This window comes from Coloeus monedula (assembly GCF_965178545.1).
Source record: "Coloeus monedula genome assembly, chromosome: 5".
NCBI classification, from domain to species: Eukaryota; Metazoa; Chordata; class Aves; order Passeriformes; family Corvidae; genus Coloeus; species Coloeus monedula.
The window spans coordinates 19,393,179-19,411,858 of NC_138785.1; the positions used below are offsets into that span (position 1 = coordinate 19,393,179).

An 18,680-nucleotide genomic window follows, 5' to 3' on the forward strand; every position below is an offset into this window, starting at 1 on the left:
TTGCTTTTTTTTGGAGAAGGAATATTAAAACCCAAATTTTGATTCATTATCATTGTGAGAAGTGTGCAGTCTAACAGAAGTATGGGGTTTTTTAGTAGTAGTATGTAGTAGTAATAACAGAAATTTGATTTTCTTTTGCAAGTACTATGTTTTGCATCAGCAGCAAATAGATAAAAGCTTTCTGCAACTTGTTTCATTTATCACTAGAGAGCATTTGATGCTACTGCTTTCTCCATATAAAGTAAAAGCCTTAATAAAGCAGTAATAAGCTTCCATAGTTATTACTGAGTTGTAATGAATGTCTAAACAAACTCATAGATGTTTTTTAGCCTTTCATATAATGTGGATGTATCTTCTTTACTCCAGCCTAGCCCTTTAAGTCTGCAGAATTATTCTCTTTTGGTTTGCTCTCAGGAAGACCAGGTGATTTAAAAAAAAACCCAACCAACCAGCCAACAAAAAAATCAAAAACCATGTATCAGCAGTGTGCCCAGAGCAAGTCCTGTAAAGGGCCATAATGATGATAAAGGGAAGCATCTCTTTGTGGGGATGGGCTGAAGAGCTGCAAGTATCCAGCCTGGACCAGATTGTCGAAGGGATCTTATTGATATGTATAAGTACATGATGACAGGGAATAAAGAAGATGGAGCCAGGCTCTTCTTACAGGCAGATAGTGGAAAAGCTGTTCTATTTTTTTTTCCTGTGAGGGTGGCAAAGCACTGGTACAGATTGCCTAGAGAGAGACTGTGGAGTCTCCATCCTTGGAGATACTGGAAATCAGATTGGACACTTGCCACGGGCTCTTTCTGCCCTTGAGCTGGGCTAGGTGATTTCCAGAGTTTCCTGCCAAGCTCAGCTATTTTACATTTCAGTAGTATCTTTGATGCAGCAAATGGGGAGTCTGTTCTGTGGTTATAAGGGCACTGATCATCCCGTACATCAAGCAGCTCAGAGTGAGAGCAGACTGTCTCCTTGTTCCTGCTGCAGAACCAAGCAGCTATTAAATGATGACTTTTGCTCACTAATGACATCAAATGGGTTTTTAACATGTAAACGAGAAGAGGAAAGCACAGTAACTTGTTATTTGCTATGGGTTTGCCTGAAGTAGATATCCCATGTTAAAGCACTTAAAAGCAAATACAGAATTTATGATGTGTTGGTAGATTTTAAACCTGAATTACGTCCAGTTGTTGTAATGGCTAATAATGCAAATTATCTGAGTCACCCTCAGTGTAAAGCAGTAAATATAACCTGCACATTCAGACACACTTCTTTCTTTCTTTTTTTTTTTCTCCCTTTTCCCATTAATATTTTACCTCCCTGAAGAGATGTTTTCAGCATGTTATGTGCACTAGCATACTGTGCTTGTGGTATTCCTGGATGTCATTACAAAGAAGCCTGAAGACTGTACCACTGCTCCGCTGCCTGTGACGCTAGCTTGGAAATTGCTTGGAGCAACAACAGCAAGTGTCAACAGGGAGCTGTATTAATTATTTGGAATGTGTCTCTTAAGAGGAATCAACTGCTTTTATTGCAGAACGAATATTACTTGAAATGGGAAGGTTACTCTAACTGTTATCATAATCTATGTGTCATTAACTTTCCATGTTTAGAAGAAGAGATTAACAACCCTGTAAATTGGCACAGTAAATAGATGAATTATAAAAAAATGTTTTTATTATAAATAGAAGTTTCTCAATATACTTACCTCCAGATTGCTGGAGAAGGATTGAGTCTTTAGCAACTGAGAAGCTGCATGGTGGTGTTGGGAACCAAAAAACTTCCACCTATGTGAAAGCAATGCTGAGCTCTGAAAAATGATATCTGTGTCTCCTGCGAGTGGGACAAACAGGTGGGATTGTGCTTCATACCATGCTTGCTTCAAAAATTGCTGTGACATAGGAATGCTTGCTTCCCTCTTAAAGTGAGGTTAACAGATTGAATGGCTTGTGTGAAATCGGGTTCTCTTCCATAGCATATATATAGAGAACAGGTTTCAAGAGAACATGGTGCAAGGTGTACATAGTAGTTGTAAAGCAGGTGTAACTAAAGTTCAGCAGAGTACCTGTGTCTGCAAGGAAAAAGTGAGAGATGGGAGTGGTTTCAGCTTTTCACCAGATGTCCCCACAAAATGGAAGTTCACTTGTGTGAAAAACACACAGAACAAAATCCTTGCAAACCTGTTTTTAATCCAGTGCCATAAAAATGCTGTGGTTTTGACTATAGCCCTGATAGATCTCTGTAGGAAACAGCAGAACTAAACCACTTATTTGTCCACAGGGCAGGCTCACCATGGGCAGGTTTCCTACATTGCCCCACCGATCCACCTCGATTCGGATGTGGAGAGACCGCCATCCAAGGGTGAGTCAGTGAGACAGTCTCCATTCACTTGCATTCCAAACCAGCCACAGGCATGGGTGGACATTGCTCACTTGTTCACAGAGCCTCCATGGCCAAGTTGTCACCCTCCATCTGAGGACACTCTGGGGAGCAAATTAGTTCCTGCAAGAGAGGCGTATGTGAGATGACCGTGTCCCACGTGTCCCATTACATACCTTGGAACATACCATAACTTCACAGGCTGGTTTGCTCTCCTCACTAGTTTACTCCTGCAGGGACAGGTACACCTTAGGTCCTGCCATCTGTCTTGCACCTTTCCTTCCTGATGGCAGTGCAAGGGCACAGGGAGCTGATGGCACAATGCAAAAAGGCAGATTTCAGCTCCCCCTCAGGTGAGTGAAGTATACAGAACGGATTGTACAGTAGTTCAAGCCTGGATTCAGTCCTCATTGCTGTTGCTTGAGGTTTTTTTTCCTAAGACTTGGTGAGGAGATGTTGATTATAGAGGATGACTCAAATTTTAGGTGGGCTGATTGCCCTTGGGAGTGGTGCTAGTAACCAATATGTACAGAGTAAGTCCAGAATGGCCTTGCTAAGACAGGTGCCTGTCTTGAATGGTGCAAATAAAGCAATGTGAATGTGAGGCCTTGATTTCTCTGCCCCATTTGGAGGATCATTCCCAGGCTGTGCTGTGCTGTGCTAAGCCCCCAGTGTTTGCCCCTGTGGCCTGGGGAAATGAGCTTGTCCCCAGAGAAAGCCTATGTAGTGCTGCAGACTTCTTACACCTCCCTTTGCTCCTTTTGGTTAGGCTGGTCAATATTCAGGGATGATATCAAAGTTAGCAGCTTGTTCTTCTTGGAATAAATAATAGCAAAGCTAAAATCATACAGGAATATGAAGGGATTTCTTGGTCAACTCTGCAAGTTTATATGAACATCAAACTCAGGGAATGTTGTGGAAGAAGAGAAGGGGAGGAAAAGGACAGCCAAAGTGTGATCGGATGGAGATACTCTGTACCTTAGGTTTGGGAATTTTTTCCCTTTTTCCTGCTCTTCAAAGGGTGCTACAGTGGCAGAAAGGGGACCAAATTGACTTGTATGGTGATTGTCACCATTCTACCACAACACTGTAAGGCTGTTGGTCTGTGTTTTGTGTCTGCACATGTTTCTCTAGCTCCTCTTAATTGAAATATGCAAGGAACCATGTGCTGGGTGGTGTGAGGATGCCAGATGCACAGTCCTCTCTCCAAATCTGGTCTTGCCATGAGCCAGGCTGATTGTGTACAATCTCCTGGCAGTCCCCAACCTCCGTTCAGCTTTAAGTGAACTACCCTGGCATTTGACGTGTGCATTTGAGATCATCAGCTTCTCCTATGTCATTTGAAAACCTCCAGTTCTGTGGTAAAATTTACTACCTTGCTTTTATAGCAGAGCACTCTAGTGAGGCAGAGACAGTTATGACTTGCAGGACCTTCTTTCTCTAGTCTGTCACTGAGGTGATGAATCAGAGCTTACTTAGAATAGGTCAATGTAAATCCTTGCCTTGGCATCTGAACAGACTATAGAAGACTGAAGGATGCTGGAAGAGCAGCAGAGAGAGAGAGAACCTGTGTCTTGCTTTCTCCAAGCTGAAAGAGCTAAAGACTAACAAAACTCTTCAGTGATCTGCTGTTCATGAGGGCAGAGCTACCTCGGCAAGATAAATGGCAGTGCCACCAGGAGCAGGGCGAAGTGGGTCAGGCAGAACAGTTGCAGTGCTTGCAGAGAGGGTAAAATAGAGTTTATCCAACATAAACTACTACATTGACACCTTTCACCAGGGCCTCCACCCCCCTAGCTGAGAGATCTTAAAGAAGGAGCTGCTCCTGGTGGAAGGACTGATATTACTGCTGCTGTGTGCTGGTAAAAGGACTTGAATACTCTTGTGTAACTTAACAGGAGAGGGCCAGGGAGGAAGCCAGGCATCAATCTATTGGCTGGTGACTAGGGGCTGTTAAAAACGTAATAATTGGTACTGTCTCCTGGGGGAAGAGCAAGGCTTTCCTCTGGCCCTGGGATGTGGGATGTGTAACTCTGTTGCCTCATTTCTAGTCTCAGCATCCAAAATCCATGAGATTATGTAATAATATTTTTTTTTCCCCCTAAGTATTTTAGGCTTATGATTCCTTTTTGTTTGCCTGCTTTTTCTGACACCTTTGGACATGCTTGGTTTATGTTCCAAGCTTCATCCCATAACCACAAGAGCTGTTTCAAACAAAGGAGTCAAAACCACCTATCCTTAAGCTTGCGTTCCTCCACATTTCCTGTAGCTGGATCTCTAAAACCAGAGCAGCATTATGACAGTCAGCATAAACCACTAATGCTTTTGGCTACTCCTTTGATGCTCTTCATTCCCCCTCCATGCTGCTCCTTGCACTAAGCTGAATGCCAGGTGCAGGCCAACCTCGCGCTCAGAGTGGCAAAAAGAAGCAGCCACCATACAGTTTTAATTGTAATAAATGGAAATAGAGCCTGGGTAGATGCTTTAATAGGAACATCTTTCCTTCCTGTATCATCGAAAAAAAGATACAGCTTTAGTGCTCCTGTGGGTCTATGCAGTTGCAATTCTCAGCTGACAGATTTATTTGTAACTGCCTCTTCCTTCTCCTTTTTAAAAATTTTATCACTGGTGACACTTACACACATTGTTTATGCATGCAGGAGATTTTTACCTGCCTTTCAGAGTCCTGACGCTGGTGGTGAATGGAGTATAAACTGCAGTAGTTTACTAGTACATTAGTGTCACTGTGCATTACAGGGTAATTACTCTGAGCCACTGCTCTGTGCAGCCACCCAGTAATGACACTGTACATCACTGAATAGAAATGAAGTCTTGAATCAGCATTTTTCATCAAGATGCTTCTTACTCCCCACCCCCTTTTTAATTTGAGGCTGTTGTAAAATTAGCTCCATCTAAGAAGCACTGTTAACCACTATTTTTACACCTCCTTTCAGTCCAACAGTCTGGATGTGACTACATGATTTTTATGCAAGTGTTTACATTTTCTTTGTACAGAAGAATTCCAGGGATATCTGAGAACTTAGGTTGTGATAACATAGACTGAAGATTAAACCTGTGATTAAAAATGGATCACGGGTTACTGACAATAGCAAGAAGTTTCATAGATGAGAGTGACACTGATACTCTGGTTTAGAAAGGGGTTTTATGGAATTATCATATATAGCAAGAAATTAAATGTTTATACTCAAATTCTGCCAGGTACTAAAACACAGTAAAGAAGTGAATTAAACTCACTGAATATGTGCACTAAAGCTATTTATAAAGCTGAATAGAAGCAGATTTTAGTGTATATGTGGAATCATACTAATCTTGAAATGTATGCCTGGCATTTCAAGATAGGCAGCCTGAGAAAGTCTCCTCCCCTGTTGAGCTGATGTTTTGTAAAGGTTTCCTTCTAAGTTGAAGTTCAGAGAGTAGTTATCTTGGAGATTGATATGCTTGAAGTCAGTACATTTCCTAAACATTAGCTGATAAGCAAAACTCTGTACTGGTCCCCAGTTCTAGAAATAAATAGGAAATAAAGGAGGCACAGGAAGTTCTTATCCTTCTGTGCAGATTTCTCTAGCCAGGGAGGTTGTTTTGGCACTGTGTTAAGGCACTCTGGGAGGTTTTCCTGTAAACCCCAGTTATCAGGTTCATATTCCATAAACACAGAATCTGGCCTTAGTGCTTAGACAGCACGTCAGTGAGACAGAGGTTTTGCTGGGTTTGCACCTTTCTTTTCCATCCTAGTGGAAGATGTCCCTTTGTGCTTTCTTTGCTCAAAACCTGGATCCATTCTGCCATTTTTCTCCACTTTGCATTTGCAATATCTGAGGGAGAACCTTTCCTGAATGCACGGTGAAGTCTTATATCCAAAAATAGAGTAGGCTTTTTGTTAGTATGAATTCTGGGTCTTATTTATTTTTTTCCCTCCCAAAGGTCCCAGAGAGGGTCGATGGCTTCGCAGATGATGTAGGAGGATCTGACAGCTGGGTTTATTGCACAGCCCCAGTCCTCCTTCCCAGGTCCAGGGAAAGGGGAGGGCTGGGCAGCGAGGCCACCCAGTAGCACTCCTTGCCTTAATTCAAGCTGACACACGGGGTCATGTATCCCATGCTCATCCGGCCCTCAGACACCAGCTTGCCTGCCTCTCCCTCCCCAGCTCCAGCACTGAGAGAGGTGCGTTCAGGAGTCCCTGCTGGGAGCCAGCGGGGGCCAGGCACCTCCTGTTTCCAGGCTTTTCCATTTTCTGCTGGAATTGCCCCCACCAGGGAAGGCATTCTCTCAGCTCAGGAGTCCTTTACAGTGTCCCTCTGCTGCTCTCAGAGGTCCTGCTTTTACTCATCCTGCTGCTTCTAAGTTAGCTATATGTTTCCAGCTTCTTAAGGCAGTATTATTTTCCAGATGTCATTCAGGTAGACGAATCCAGGGGAGAGGCTAATTTGATGCCTGTAAGCCAAGAAAGGATCATGCAGTGGATGCTGTTTGGTGACCCCTGTGCTCAGGACCCTTCTTTCCTTTTCCCTTACACAATTCTGGGATACTGTGTTGTGTCCTGCTCTTTCTTGGCCATGTACTTTGGTTTTGCTAAGCCTTTTTTTCAAGGATGACATTTCTCACGGCTTCCCCTTTGTGGCTGCCCTGAGCCCGCTAGAGGATCTCCCTCACTCCATCCTGGGGTGTGAGTGTTCGTTGCAGAAAGCCAGCACCATTCTGTTATCCCGTGTGGCTTTTAGGAAAGCAGTGTGTGAGAGGCATGCAGGTAACTGGTGTTGCACCAGTTGGGTGGAAGGTGACTGTCACCACACCTGCACCATCAGCGGAAAGGTTTTGCAATGACTGCAAGCCTCACGTGTACTGTGAATTTGCAGCTGCCTTGTTTGGAAGTCTCTTCCTGAATCTGTCTACACAGATTTGTTTGTTGTGTTGCTTTGCTGTTTGTTTGCTTTTCGTTTGAGTTCGATTTTTTTTTTTTTTTTCTTGTGATAGGCAGCCTCATTCCAGGCTGGATATGAGTCTTCAAACAGCCTAGCATTGCAATGGGGTGGGTTTTGGGTGGAGTGGTAGATGCAGATGCAGAAATGCATTGCCAGGAATGGGGCTTGTTTGGTTAGGTCCTGAAGATGGTGGAGGGATGGATGAGCTCTGATATAATAACGCTTTTCTCAGTTTTATGCAGAGCTCTCTGAAAATCTTTCATTGTGGCTCATGTCTGTACTGAAATGTCCACCTTCTACACTGCTGTTCCTAAGGCAGGCAGCTGCTTTGAACATGGGCTGTGCATGTTTATTACTTCCTCGTTAGGTTTCATGGGTGGTGCTAACAAGTATCACAACCAGAGCAACAACAGAGCGGCCAGCCTGTAGTCCTGCTGTTTGCTTGTTGCCATCAGTGAGGTCCCACCTTGCCTCCTGTAGCTCTCCACAGTCAGAAAGGGTTAATTGCACGCCGTTCACCGTTTTGGTTTTCACTGTGGTGCTGAATTGTTGCTCTTATTTCTCCGGAATGTGTGTTTTCACTGCAGAGGAGCACCTCGGGGCATTGCTGTTTATTTATAAGATAACAGCGTTTGCTCTAGCAGAAAGCTGGAGCGAACAAAGTATCTCAAGGAGGAGTGCTGACTCCTGTGTGCTGGTGGAAACTGTTCAAAGTATTTACACTTGAAAATACTTGAAAAGGATTTTGGGGAAGGGGCGAAGAACAGTCTGAGTGATATTTAACACCTTTTCCATTATTCTTAGTCATCTGAAAAAAAATTTTGAAAGGGCACTTTTTAAGAAGCTTTTTTTTTCACCAGCTTTGCTCCTAGTAAAGGAGTTTTGCTATGGAGATCAGCATGAACTGTGATTTAAAGATGCCTTGAAATGTTACTCTTTGTAGGCCTTTTGAAGCCACTGTATGACCTGATAAGCTCAAAATGGACATGGACATGCACTCAGGAGATTCTTTTGACAGTGGCTTTTGGTTTCCGCTGCACTGAGTTTTGCCACTCGCCATCAGTGGTGGAAGTTTCCAGCCACCTGACAGTGGCAACAGCTGGAGAGTAGAGTCAGCTATGGCAGTGCACCCTCAAGCATCACTAATCTAAAGTGAATGTCCTATTACCAGCTTGGAAAAAAGCTGTTGAACCAGTTCAATGTGGAAAAAAGAGTGTAGTGCTGCATGCAGCATGAGACCCTTTCTCAAACTTTTTTTTCCCTTTTCTGCCAGACTAATTTTTGGCTACACTTCTCTTCCTGAAATATTTATAGGGCAAATAACTGTTTTAAATGAGCAGATGGGGGAGACATAAGACAAGCTGTTAAATTAATAAACATGTGTGGTGCTTTATCAGTAAGGGAGCCCATTTTGGCATTTCTTCTGGATGATTTGTATGGCCTATCACCATGGCACCTGGTGCAGGGACAAGAAATGGGTACTTAATAACCAAACAATGTGCAAACTCCTTCCATTATAACTTCATTATGTCAGATATAATTGTCTATAACTAGATGTCAAATACATAATTTATGTCCAGCTCCCCTGTGGAATAGTGGGCATATGAATGAATGGCCCCATTAATGGGAAGGAGCTTTTACTGTAACTGTTCCCCTCCTGGTACATGGTCCATTTTGTCACCTGGTATTAATTCTGAATCCTTTCAGGGCTGCAGAAAAATGCCTGTTGTATTTATGTTTGTGTAATGGGAGAAGATGGCAAATAAATCATATGAGAGATCAAATTTCAGGTTCACTGATTTCCTAAGCCATATGCTTGTGTGAAAGAGACTAGGATTGGTCTGCAGTGCTTTGATTGAGAGGCATAACCAGCCTTCATTTTACGCATCCAGAGATGTTAAAAAGGCACACGATGTGAGGTAGCGCTTCCTCGGGGAGCCCCCTGCCACAAGGAGTTTAGCAACCCTGGAAAGCCAGGATTTGCCACTGCAGCCATGCTGCTGGCATCCTTTGCTGTGTGTTGTGCCTTCTCTCGCACTGTGTCACGTGAGGCCTGTCTAGACAAGGACTCCATGACATAACTGAAGCGTGTCATCGTCACCTGGAAAGATGGAGGATATGAAAACCCTGTTTTTCCAGAGAATTCCTCTGGAAATGTATGGGGGTGTTGGAGTGGGACATAGAATCCCAGTTGTTCAGTGGAAGGCTTGTATATATTCACAAATAGGTACAAATTCAAAGGACCAGGTTGGAGTAGCATCCTTTTCTGCATTTTTATTATTAATGTTATAATATGTAATAGTGTTATAATGTATAATGATCAGGGATCTGAAGCACCTCTCCTGTAAAGGTAGGCTGAGAGTTTGTGTTATTCAGCATGGAGAAGAGAAGGCCCCCAGGAGACCTTCTAGCACCTTCCAGCACCTTCAGGTGCAAGAAAGATGGGCACAAACAGTTTAGCAGGGCTTGTTGCAATAGGACAAGGGAAAATGGCTTTAAGCTGTAAGAGATATTAGAAACAAATTCTTTACTTGTGAGTGTGGTGAGGCACAGGCACAGGTTGCCCAGAGAAGCTGTGGCTGCCCCATCCCTGGAACTGTTTGAGGTCTCATTGGATGGGGCTCTGAGCAACCTGGTCTAGTGGAAGGTGTCCCTGCCCATGGCAGGGTGGTTGGAACCAGATGGTCCTTTAAGGTCCCTTCAAACCCAAACTATTCCATGATTCTGTGATTTTCTGTTGCTGTTACTTTTCACTATGTGTATGATGTATTTAGAGAAAGCAAATCACCCTTACAAAAGAAATGTAAAAAATGTAAAAAATGTTCTGGTTCAAGTTAGGAACAGCCACTTCTAAAGAGCGGGGCCATCCAGTGGTGTAGTTTGTTTGTCTTCCAGTAAAATGTAGAAATATAGTTTGCCATGTTCTCATAGAGAAGTTCGTCAGCAGTGCTGTAGAAAGGCAGGCAGATGATTTCCCATGCAAGCAAATCATGTTAGACTCATACATACTACTCTTGACAGCACTGAGTCGAAGAGTTTTGTGTTTATTTGATGGCTCTTCAGCTGTGCAGTGGAATTTTCTGTAGGTAAGCAGGTTTTTTTACAGTGTTTGGCTCTTGGAATCTTCTTTGGATGAATCAGATATTGTTGGGAATGAGAGATTTCCACCAGAGACAGTGATCTGATGCTTTATAAAGTGTCTGGGTTTAGAGCCTGTTTTGGCCCCTGAATTTCCTCAAAGTGGATTGTTGAATTTTGATTCTTTTCTTTGTGTCTTGTTTGTTACAGGGAATGCTAGTGATGTGATGTAATCCATTCAGAGGGAAAGGTATACCTGTGAATTGCGTACCTCACTCTTAAAAAGTGCTTTTGGAAATCCCAGCCTTAATAGATGCATACTAAATACTGATTTACTGATTATGGAACACCATGCTAAGATTGTAACTTGGCTCCCTTATAAGAGGCCTCATGTTTTATGACTTTCAGCCAAGTAAATTTGGCTTGAAAACTGCAGTGTTTGCTCAGAAGAGAAGGGCTGCTATCCTCTAGCTCCAAATGGTTTGTTACTGCCTTCAGATCGGCTTGATGTAGTGTGTTCTCCTTGAAAACTCACAAGAAGCAGTATTTGAAAGATCTTACTGCCTGTAAGAACAGATACCAAGGTTGATTAGCTGTAATTATAAGGGTTAGAGGTCCAGCATGCATGAGGGTGCAGCAGCTGTGGGGCTGTTGGCCAAGGAGCTTTCAGGGATGGAGAAAAACAGCTGGAGTTGAGGCAAGAAGACGACTTTGCCCGCTGGGTTTTTTGCAGGTAGGTACAGGGAAAGATTAAACATGCTAAATAGTAGTAATTCACTGCAGCTGGTTTTGTTGGTTTTTTTTTTTTTGGGAAAATTGCTTGGGCTTTCTTCATTAGAAAATGACTATGGATGCTCTCATGGCAGTCTCCCCTTTAGATTTTCTCAAAGTCCTGGTTTCACGTTCATCTCATTATGAGCACTGCTTTCCACACGTGGATGTGTGTGTGACTGTATTATGCCCACAAATTTAGCAGTAGATGTGCAGCAAAATAACACTGTTACTGAGTAAACAATTACATTTCATTTTCAGAAATAAAAGGGAATCTGTGCCCATAAATCATCTTCTAAATAATCTGTGTTGGAGAGTAAAAAGAAGATGAGGTTTCTAAATTCATGAAGGCCCTTCACAGTGGAATCCTGTGTGCCACTGAAGTGTAACAAGCTTATTTATATTTTATTGTGCTTCTAGATCAAGCTGTATTATTATGGGCTGCGTTCCCCTGACACTATAGCCGTTGCTAAGGAAGAGTACATTATGTTAATATTTTGTGATCATAACTATGCAGGCTGGGTTATGTACATTGAAGGAGTTGGGGGTGGGGGGAGAAGTTAATGCACCATTTTGATTAGAGCCTCCTCAGATTATTGCTCACATTTAGAAGCAAAAACTAAGCTTGAATTTGAGAATAATTCACACAGAAAATGGGAGAAAACCAAACAATTGAAACAATTTGTTCACTGAACTTTAAAATTGCCCAGCAGTTGGAATCTGGAACCAGTACTGCTAAGAGGGAATCTGGCAGAAGCAAGCTGAATGCTTTTACCAAACACGTACAGTGAAGAATTTCACAGCTTCCTCATGCCTTAATGTGTTTGGATCATGTAAACAGAGCATTCATCCTTAATTCCTATTTCCTGACCATTTCCAGTGCTGGTGTCTATTGTGTGATTTCAGTCCTTTCTCATTCATTTAGCTTGATTCACTAAGAGCCTGCAGTGTGGCCAGCACCATACACAAAGTAAAATGGCAAATGATGCATTAGCTCCAGTGTATGGAGTCAGAGAAAAGGCCAGAGTCATGATCAAGATACCAATGTCCATGCTGGTTATTCTAAAAAACACACTCTACAGACTGTATTGATAAGCATTATGAAAATATTTACACAACAAGTAAAATAAACAAGGAAGGATCTTGGCATTTCTCCTAAAGGAACGTTCTGAACTGAGTTTCCCCTTTCAAAACTGTTTTCTCATTAATACTGCTGCCAAGGCATGAAGGAACCACAGAGGAGGAGGACTGGATGGGTAGGAGTTCGCCTCAATTCTGCTGTGCCTTGCACCTCTCTGATTCAGCCAGGACAATGCCCTCAGGAGAGTCCTCAGGGTTATCGTGGTCATGGCACCCGAGAACAGGTATTATTTGCCTTGTACTACTGTCTCACACTTTCAAACATTCAGTGCAACAGAGCTGGGTTTGCACTTGGATCAGGTGGGGTGAGGCTTATCCCCTCCTAATCTCATCTCCTAAATCAAGAGGTGCTGAGCAAGCAGGTCCACCCATCTCAGATCAGTCCTGTTTGCCAGAGCTACAGCAAGCAGCGGTCCTCAAGTAGGGCTGGGAAACCCACTGGAGGCATGACAGCATCCTAACCCTGTTAGTGCTTTTTAGTATCAGCTTCAGCCTCTGACCCTGCTGCGATGAGCACAGCAACTTTTCCTCCCTTATCCTCTGCCTTCCCTCCTCACTGTCTGTTTTGCTCAAGCCTTTACAGTGGGTTCTTGTGACCTTTAGCAAGGCTTTAAGAAAGTTAATATTACCTTTTCCTAGTTAAGGCTGTAATAATTTATGTTAGACCTTGTTGCATGCACTTGATCATGAAATCCTTCTAGAAGCTAAGGTGCCTGGCCTGGGAAGTGTCTCCTGCTTGGGCAAATTAAATGCAGTGTGAGACGAGAGCAGGATGGAGGAGTAAGAGGGAAAGGAGCGAACAGTCCTGAGAGTCAGTGCATGCTTCATACTGGAGGTGTGTGTTGTAAAGAAGAAAATGGGATGAATAAAGAGTAGCAGAGGGTAGAAACAGGCAGTAGGGTCTGGGCAGAGGGGATGAGCACAGAGAGCTTGTTGGGCAAGCTGCATGGCTTAGAGTGTAGAGGAAGGCAAGATGAGGTGGAAAGGGTGGGATGGAAAAAATGGGGGGGGGATTTTAAGATGGTTTCTATGTGATGTATAGAGAAATTTAAAATCCTTTAGCTTTAGACAATTGAGACTTTCACTGCCTCCAGCAACTATGCACAGACTAATCACATAACATTTATATTCCTGGTTTTCTACCCCAGGCACCTGTTTCTACCTGCTTGCTTCTTTCCAGCTTTTGCTCTGAGCTGCAGCAATTTAACAGCGAAAATCCAGATATTTCCTTCATCATCATTAACCACTCCTACCCTGTCCTCTCAGCAGTAATATAGAGCTCAGCCTAAATGTCAAGAGCAGCTCAGTGTGCTCATCCATTTTTGGAATATGTTGAAGTCTCCTCATCCTGGCCACCCAGATGTTCAGCTCCTGTCCCTTCAGATTGGTGTGGCTGTGCCTGCTGGCTCCCAAGGCCATGGGCTGGGATATTCAAAGTCCATGGTCTCCCCATAATCCACCCATGGTTTTAAAAAGTGTCCCCTTACGGCCTAAGGTTTGTGCTTATCTTCAAAGGATAGTGCTCCTTGCATTGTGTTTGGTTAAATAACCACAGCTTGGTGTAGATATTTTGCATATAAGCTGACAGGGTTGACATTGTGAGTATTTTGCAATCATTTGTTTAATTAGCTGAAGCTCTCTGGGGAGAAGTATATGAAATGGCATACTCCCAAAGTCTAATTTAAATCTGTTTTGCTTTTTTAATTTTTTTTTTTTTTTTGATGGAGGGGTTGTAGTGCAAAGCATTGAAAAATGTACAAGTGAATGGAAAGCAGGAAGAACCCTTCTGTTAATGGGCAGTGCCTCAGCAACAAATTCGTGCAAATATAGAAAGGAAATTACATTGAGTAAAATGACCTACAAGAGGAAAAAATGGAATTAAGTCTGCGCAGCTGTCTTGTCTTTTTTTTTTTTTAACCTGTACTTCCCTTCTGTTTTCTTTTAGTGCAATGCTTAATTAAGCTTCTCCTTTATTTGGAGGTTAATTCCTTTTCTAATCTACAGCTATTTGTACAAAGGTGTTCATTACTGGAGCGAACAAAGGCTGGACACAGGAGAGTGGCAGCTGTTGAGCCTCATTTAGTGGGACGAGATTTTTTTTGCTCGCAGCGAAATCTCGAGGCCCTGCTTTCGGATGCAGGGCTTCTGTGTCAATTCTCCTCTGTTTTCTGCTTCCAGTGAAATGGTTCCTGGAGGGAGCTGAAGTTTCTGCTGCAGCACCAGGGCTGTCCTGTCCTGTCTGCTCACTTAATGCACTTAATTAGAGCCCTTTGTGCTGAGGCAGACCCTTAAACTCTTACCTGACTTATCTGTAGTGGCCACTGGTTTCTTTTTGATCCTTACCTGTCCATTGAAATCACTGAAAAATTAAGATGCCAAGCATTTAATGAGGTCTGATGCCATCTTCTTGAGTTCTCATGGAGCAGTGAGTTTCTGCGCACACAGTCACAGTGTGTCCTCATTACTCAGGATGGGCTCACCTGCTTGCTGGCATCACAATGCTTGGAATACCTGAAGTCTCTGTTTTTTTCTGTAGTGTTTGTAGAACATGCAGAGCACACATTAATCATATAAAAGTATTTATATTGCAAGAAACTCAGGGAGCGATTCTAAATTTTGCTGCTGAGCTGAAATGCTGGTGAGCAGATAACAGTGATGGAAGTAGGGACCAGCCCACCACAGGGCTGTCAGTCTGTCTCTCTTGCTTGCCATGCTTGCCCAGGCAAATGGAAATGAACACAAGAGCAAGAGCTACAACACTTTTTAGAGGGATAAAGCCTGTGATTCCTAAAGGAATGACAGAATGCCTCAGTAGTTAAAGCAGGACCCCTTTTACTTGGATAGTCCCATTAGGAGCAATGTGGCCAGCCCCATCTCCAGGTATTGCTGTGCCCACACAGTCCTTCACCTTCCTGTGGCATGGTTTTAATAAAGGGCTGCTCCTTCCAAACAGTGGGGAAAGCTGGGCATGACCCAGGAGCCATTGCTTGCTGTTGGGGGACCAGATTTTATTTTTACGTTTCTTTGTGCTGGTTGTGTGATTAGTGATTTCATGCCCTCACACATATACCCAGTTTCTGTAGAAAGTGATTTTTTAACTGTGGCAACCTCTAACCTTGTGACTGTTTATTTCATGTACTGTTCTGAGTAATGGGAAATGGTCTTCTTGGTTCTGTAAAAGCTCTAGGTTTGAGGGAAAAGAGAAAAGGCAATTGTAGAGCTGGTCAATTATTGCTGGCACAGTGTAATTAATGTACAAATATTTCCAAAATCAGCAGCTAATGGTAGAAATACAGGTCCTGTCCTTTTTATGCAGAAAAGAAATGGGGTTATACTTTAAAATACTTTTTGTCTGTTGTGCTCTCTAGGCACAATTGTTGATAACGTGCACATGTGGGTAAAACATTTTGCACTTTTTGACATTTTTTTTTCCAGAAGAATTGTTAAGATGACAAATGGCACAAATGGCTCAAGGAGTATTGACTTCTGCAATCAGTAGCTAGTGAAATTAACATCTTCCTTCTGTTCTCTTTGTGCAGACAATTACTAATTAGATTCAGAAAACATGCTCCCAGAGGTGTGGGTTTGGGTTTTAAGAGAACACTGGCATGGGAAGGAGGGAAAACATCTTAGCACAGAGCATTTTACCCCCCATTTGTAGGTGGCTCAATGCTACAAGCCTTAAAAAAAATAATAGAAGAGGAAAAGGAGAAAAATGTGGGTGGAAAAGCAAAAACAAAGGGCTGTGTGAACAGCTTAATTAGTACAGATTGCATTCAGTTGTGCAAGAGGAGCTGGGAAAATGCAGAGCATGGTATATGAGCAGTGAGGATGGAGGGACAGAGGTGCATGCTGAGCAAGGTAGGTTCTCCCATCCACCGAAATTGTGTCTTTGAGCATTTCCAAACACAGAGGAAGAAAAAGCAGAGCAGAAGGGGCTCCTAGTGAAGAACCCAAGCTCCGCTTACAGTCCTGGGGTTTTTCTCAAGCCAGATCCCATTGGGGATGTGGTGATACTTCTAGGGTGTTTTCCTGATCCACACTTCCAGCCTAATCTCCAGCATATTGTCCATATACAGCCTCATCCCAGAGGCACTGACTGTCCCTGGAGTAGTGCAGCATCTGGGAGAGAGTGCTCTGTGAGTGCCTCAGACACCAAGTTATTATTTGGATCTCTAGCAAAATCAGTTTCTGCCCCGAAGTCCTCACACACACCCCCCCACAAGCCCCTCAGTACATAAACCTGTATCTCCTGAACTTGGACGCCAAAGAAATGTAAGTAACGAGCAACTTTTATTGACCATAATTGCACTTGAATTAACTAGATGCCTGTGTAGTTGATGGCTCCTGCAGCCTGACATCCCTCCTGCAGCACTGGAAACCTCATTGCTTTGCCTCACGACACTTCCTATGCCAGAAAGCTTCAGAGGGCACAGCTCTCTTGGCATAACTCTAAAATAACTTGGCAAGTAAGCTCCAGAGGCTTAAACTCTTGTCCCAGCTGGGATACATAATGATCTAGCTACCTGCTTCTTTGACCTTCCCTTTGTTCCCTCATTTTCACAGAGCTATCATTTGTTCACACACCCCCCAAAAAGGGAGAGAGGGAGAAATAGAAGGGAAAAAACAAAAAAGAGAATAGGGTTGGACACACTCCCTGCAATCTGCAGGCAGGGCTGAGATGCAGCCTTGGCTCTGCTCTTTGCGTCCTCAGGGTGGTAGTGCAGCTGCTGCTTCCCCATGCACTGCCTTGCCCGGCTGGCAGGGAGGAGGAAGCACATCCTAACATTTAATTTGCTGTTTAGAGGTTTGTTGTACCTACATCCCTGTATTTAAATGACATGGATGCATCTGCTGGCGAGCTTTGTTTCCTTAAGCTCTGTCAGGGCTGCCGGGATGAGTAGCAAAGGGGGTGGTTTTATCATCATGCGAGATTAGAGGGTTTGGAGTCAGGGACTGCAAGTCACTGTCAGATCAGCAAGGATTTAGCAAAAATTTCTTCTGCCACTGTGTTGCCACCTCAGGGGATGGGGCAGGACTTCTGTGGGTAGGTACATAGGTGAAGAATAAAGAAACAAATACATAGGCAACTTTTACTAGGTCCAAAGATAGTAAGATTTTTTTTTTCTCTCTGCGTCCAGTTAAAGACCAATGCAGTTTATCAGAAATCTTTAAAGAAACTGCTATTACTGACTGGATAACTGAGAGTTTTTCATGCAGCACTATTCAAAAGGCAAAGGTACTTCACACAGTTACAGCAACAGCCGCAAGCAAGAATGAACCACAGTGTAGTTATTGAGGCTGCATCCCTCAATGCTTCTTTTGTCCTTAAATTTCTTTTGTTGGGGTGTATTCACAATGCTGGTGTGCTGCTATTCTGAAAAGTGTGGTATTACAGGAAAAGATAATTGCATGGTGGGATTTAAGCTGTTGCAGAAGGGAGTGTAGAGTACATGATCCACTTAAAATGACGAGTGTAGCTAAAAAGTCACAGAATTTTGCAGTGCACAGACCATAATATACTGCAGGACATCCGTCTTTAGCAGGAGGGGTTCAAATCGGTGGAGTTTTTCAGCCTTCATCTATGAAATCACTTTAGTGTTTGGGTTTTTCATTTGGCTTTCTACTCTATTTGATTGTGGCCATGTTTAAATAATGTCAGAGCGGAAATTGGTTTTATTGGACTTAATTTTGTCCTCAGCAAGATGTACGTTGCCTTGAAATATGATGTAATTCCCAAGCAGAATGAGATGGGCTTCTCTTCAAGTCAGACCTCAGCTCTGGTGTCTTGGTTTGTAATACACCAGGCTGCAAAGTAGCAGGAAATGGTGGAAATTGCAAGGTGGAAGTGGGTTTAAATGGCAGTAATCTCTACCCTTGCTTCAGGCAGAGAGCTGTAAATTGCTACTCTCTCTTGGCTCTTGCCCTAATGCAGGTTGTTGCTTGGCTTTTGTTTGATGGTATTTCACCTTTAAGTGGACAAAGGTAAAAGAAATTACTGGGAAAAGAAACTTATATAGCGCTGGGGGAGGGGGGGGAGGAGTTCTGTCCAAACACCTCATAGTGCTGGATGTGACTATTTCTCAGATAGAAAAAACTTCCAAAGGTGAATGCACACAGATGGATATACTGGCTGTGTGTGAGGGATAGCTGCAGTCTTTGATTAAATGCAGCTGAGTGAAATTAACCAAAGAAACATGGTGCAAAATCTCCCAAAGCCCTGAAATTATTAATGGCTCATCCAGCAGCCACGTTCCAGGTTGGAGCCTCCAAGGCACCACACTGTTATCTTAAAAAACAAAGCAGGAATTTCAGCGGTGTGAAGAACTATTTAAAAAAAAAAAAAAAAAAAGAGGAAAGAAAAAGGAAAAA

The 18,680-nt window shown here is 43.1% G+C and overlaps 1 protein-coding gene across 17 annotated transcripts in view; it reads left to right on the top strand.

The window, feature by feature from the left end:
- Nucleotides 1–18,680, top strand: part of ADGRL3 (adhesion G protein-coupled receptor L3) — a gene marked incomplete at both ends in the record, with an annotated part of 305,662 nt that overhangs the window by 172,001 nt on the left and 114,981 nt on the right. For 9 of the 17 annotated variants that reach the window (XM_082281584.1, XM_082281583.1, XM_082281582.1 and 6 more), the window contains one exon: nt 2,281–2,361. In XM_082281584.1, coding sequence (XP_082137710.1) covers nt 2,281–2,361 — 81 coding nt within the window. Of the gene's footprint in view, nt 1–2,280; nt 2,364–18,680 lie in introns of all 17 variants that reach the window. The other 8 variants (XM_082281579.1, XM_082281571.1, XM_082281570.1 and 5 more) reach the window with 1 other exon arrangement.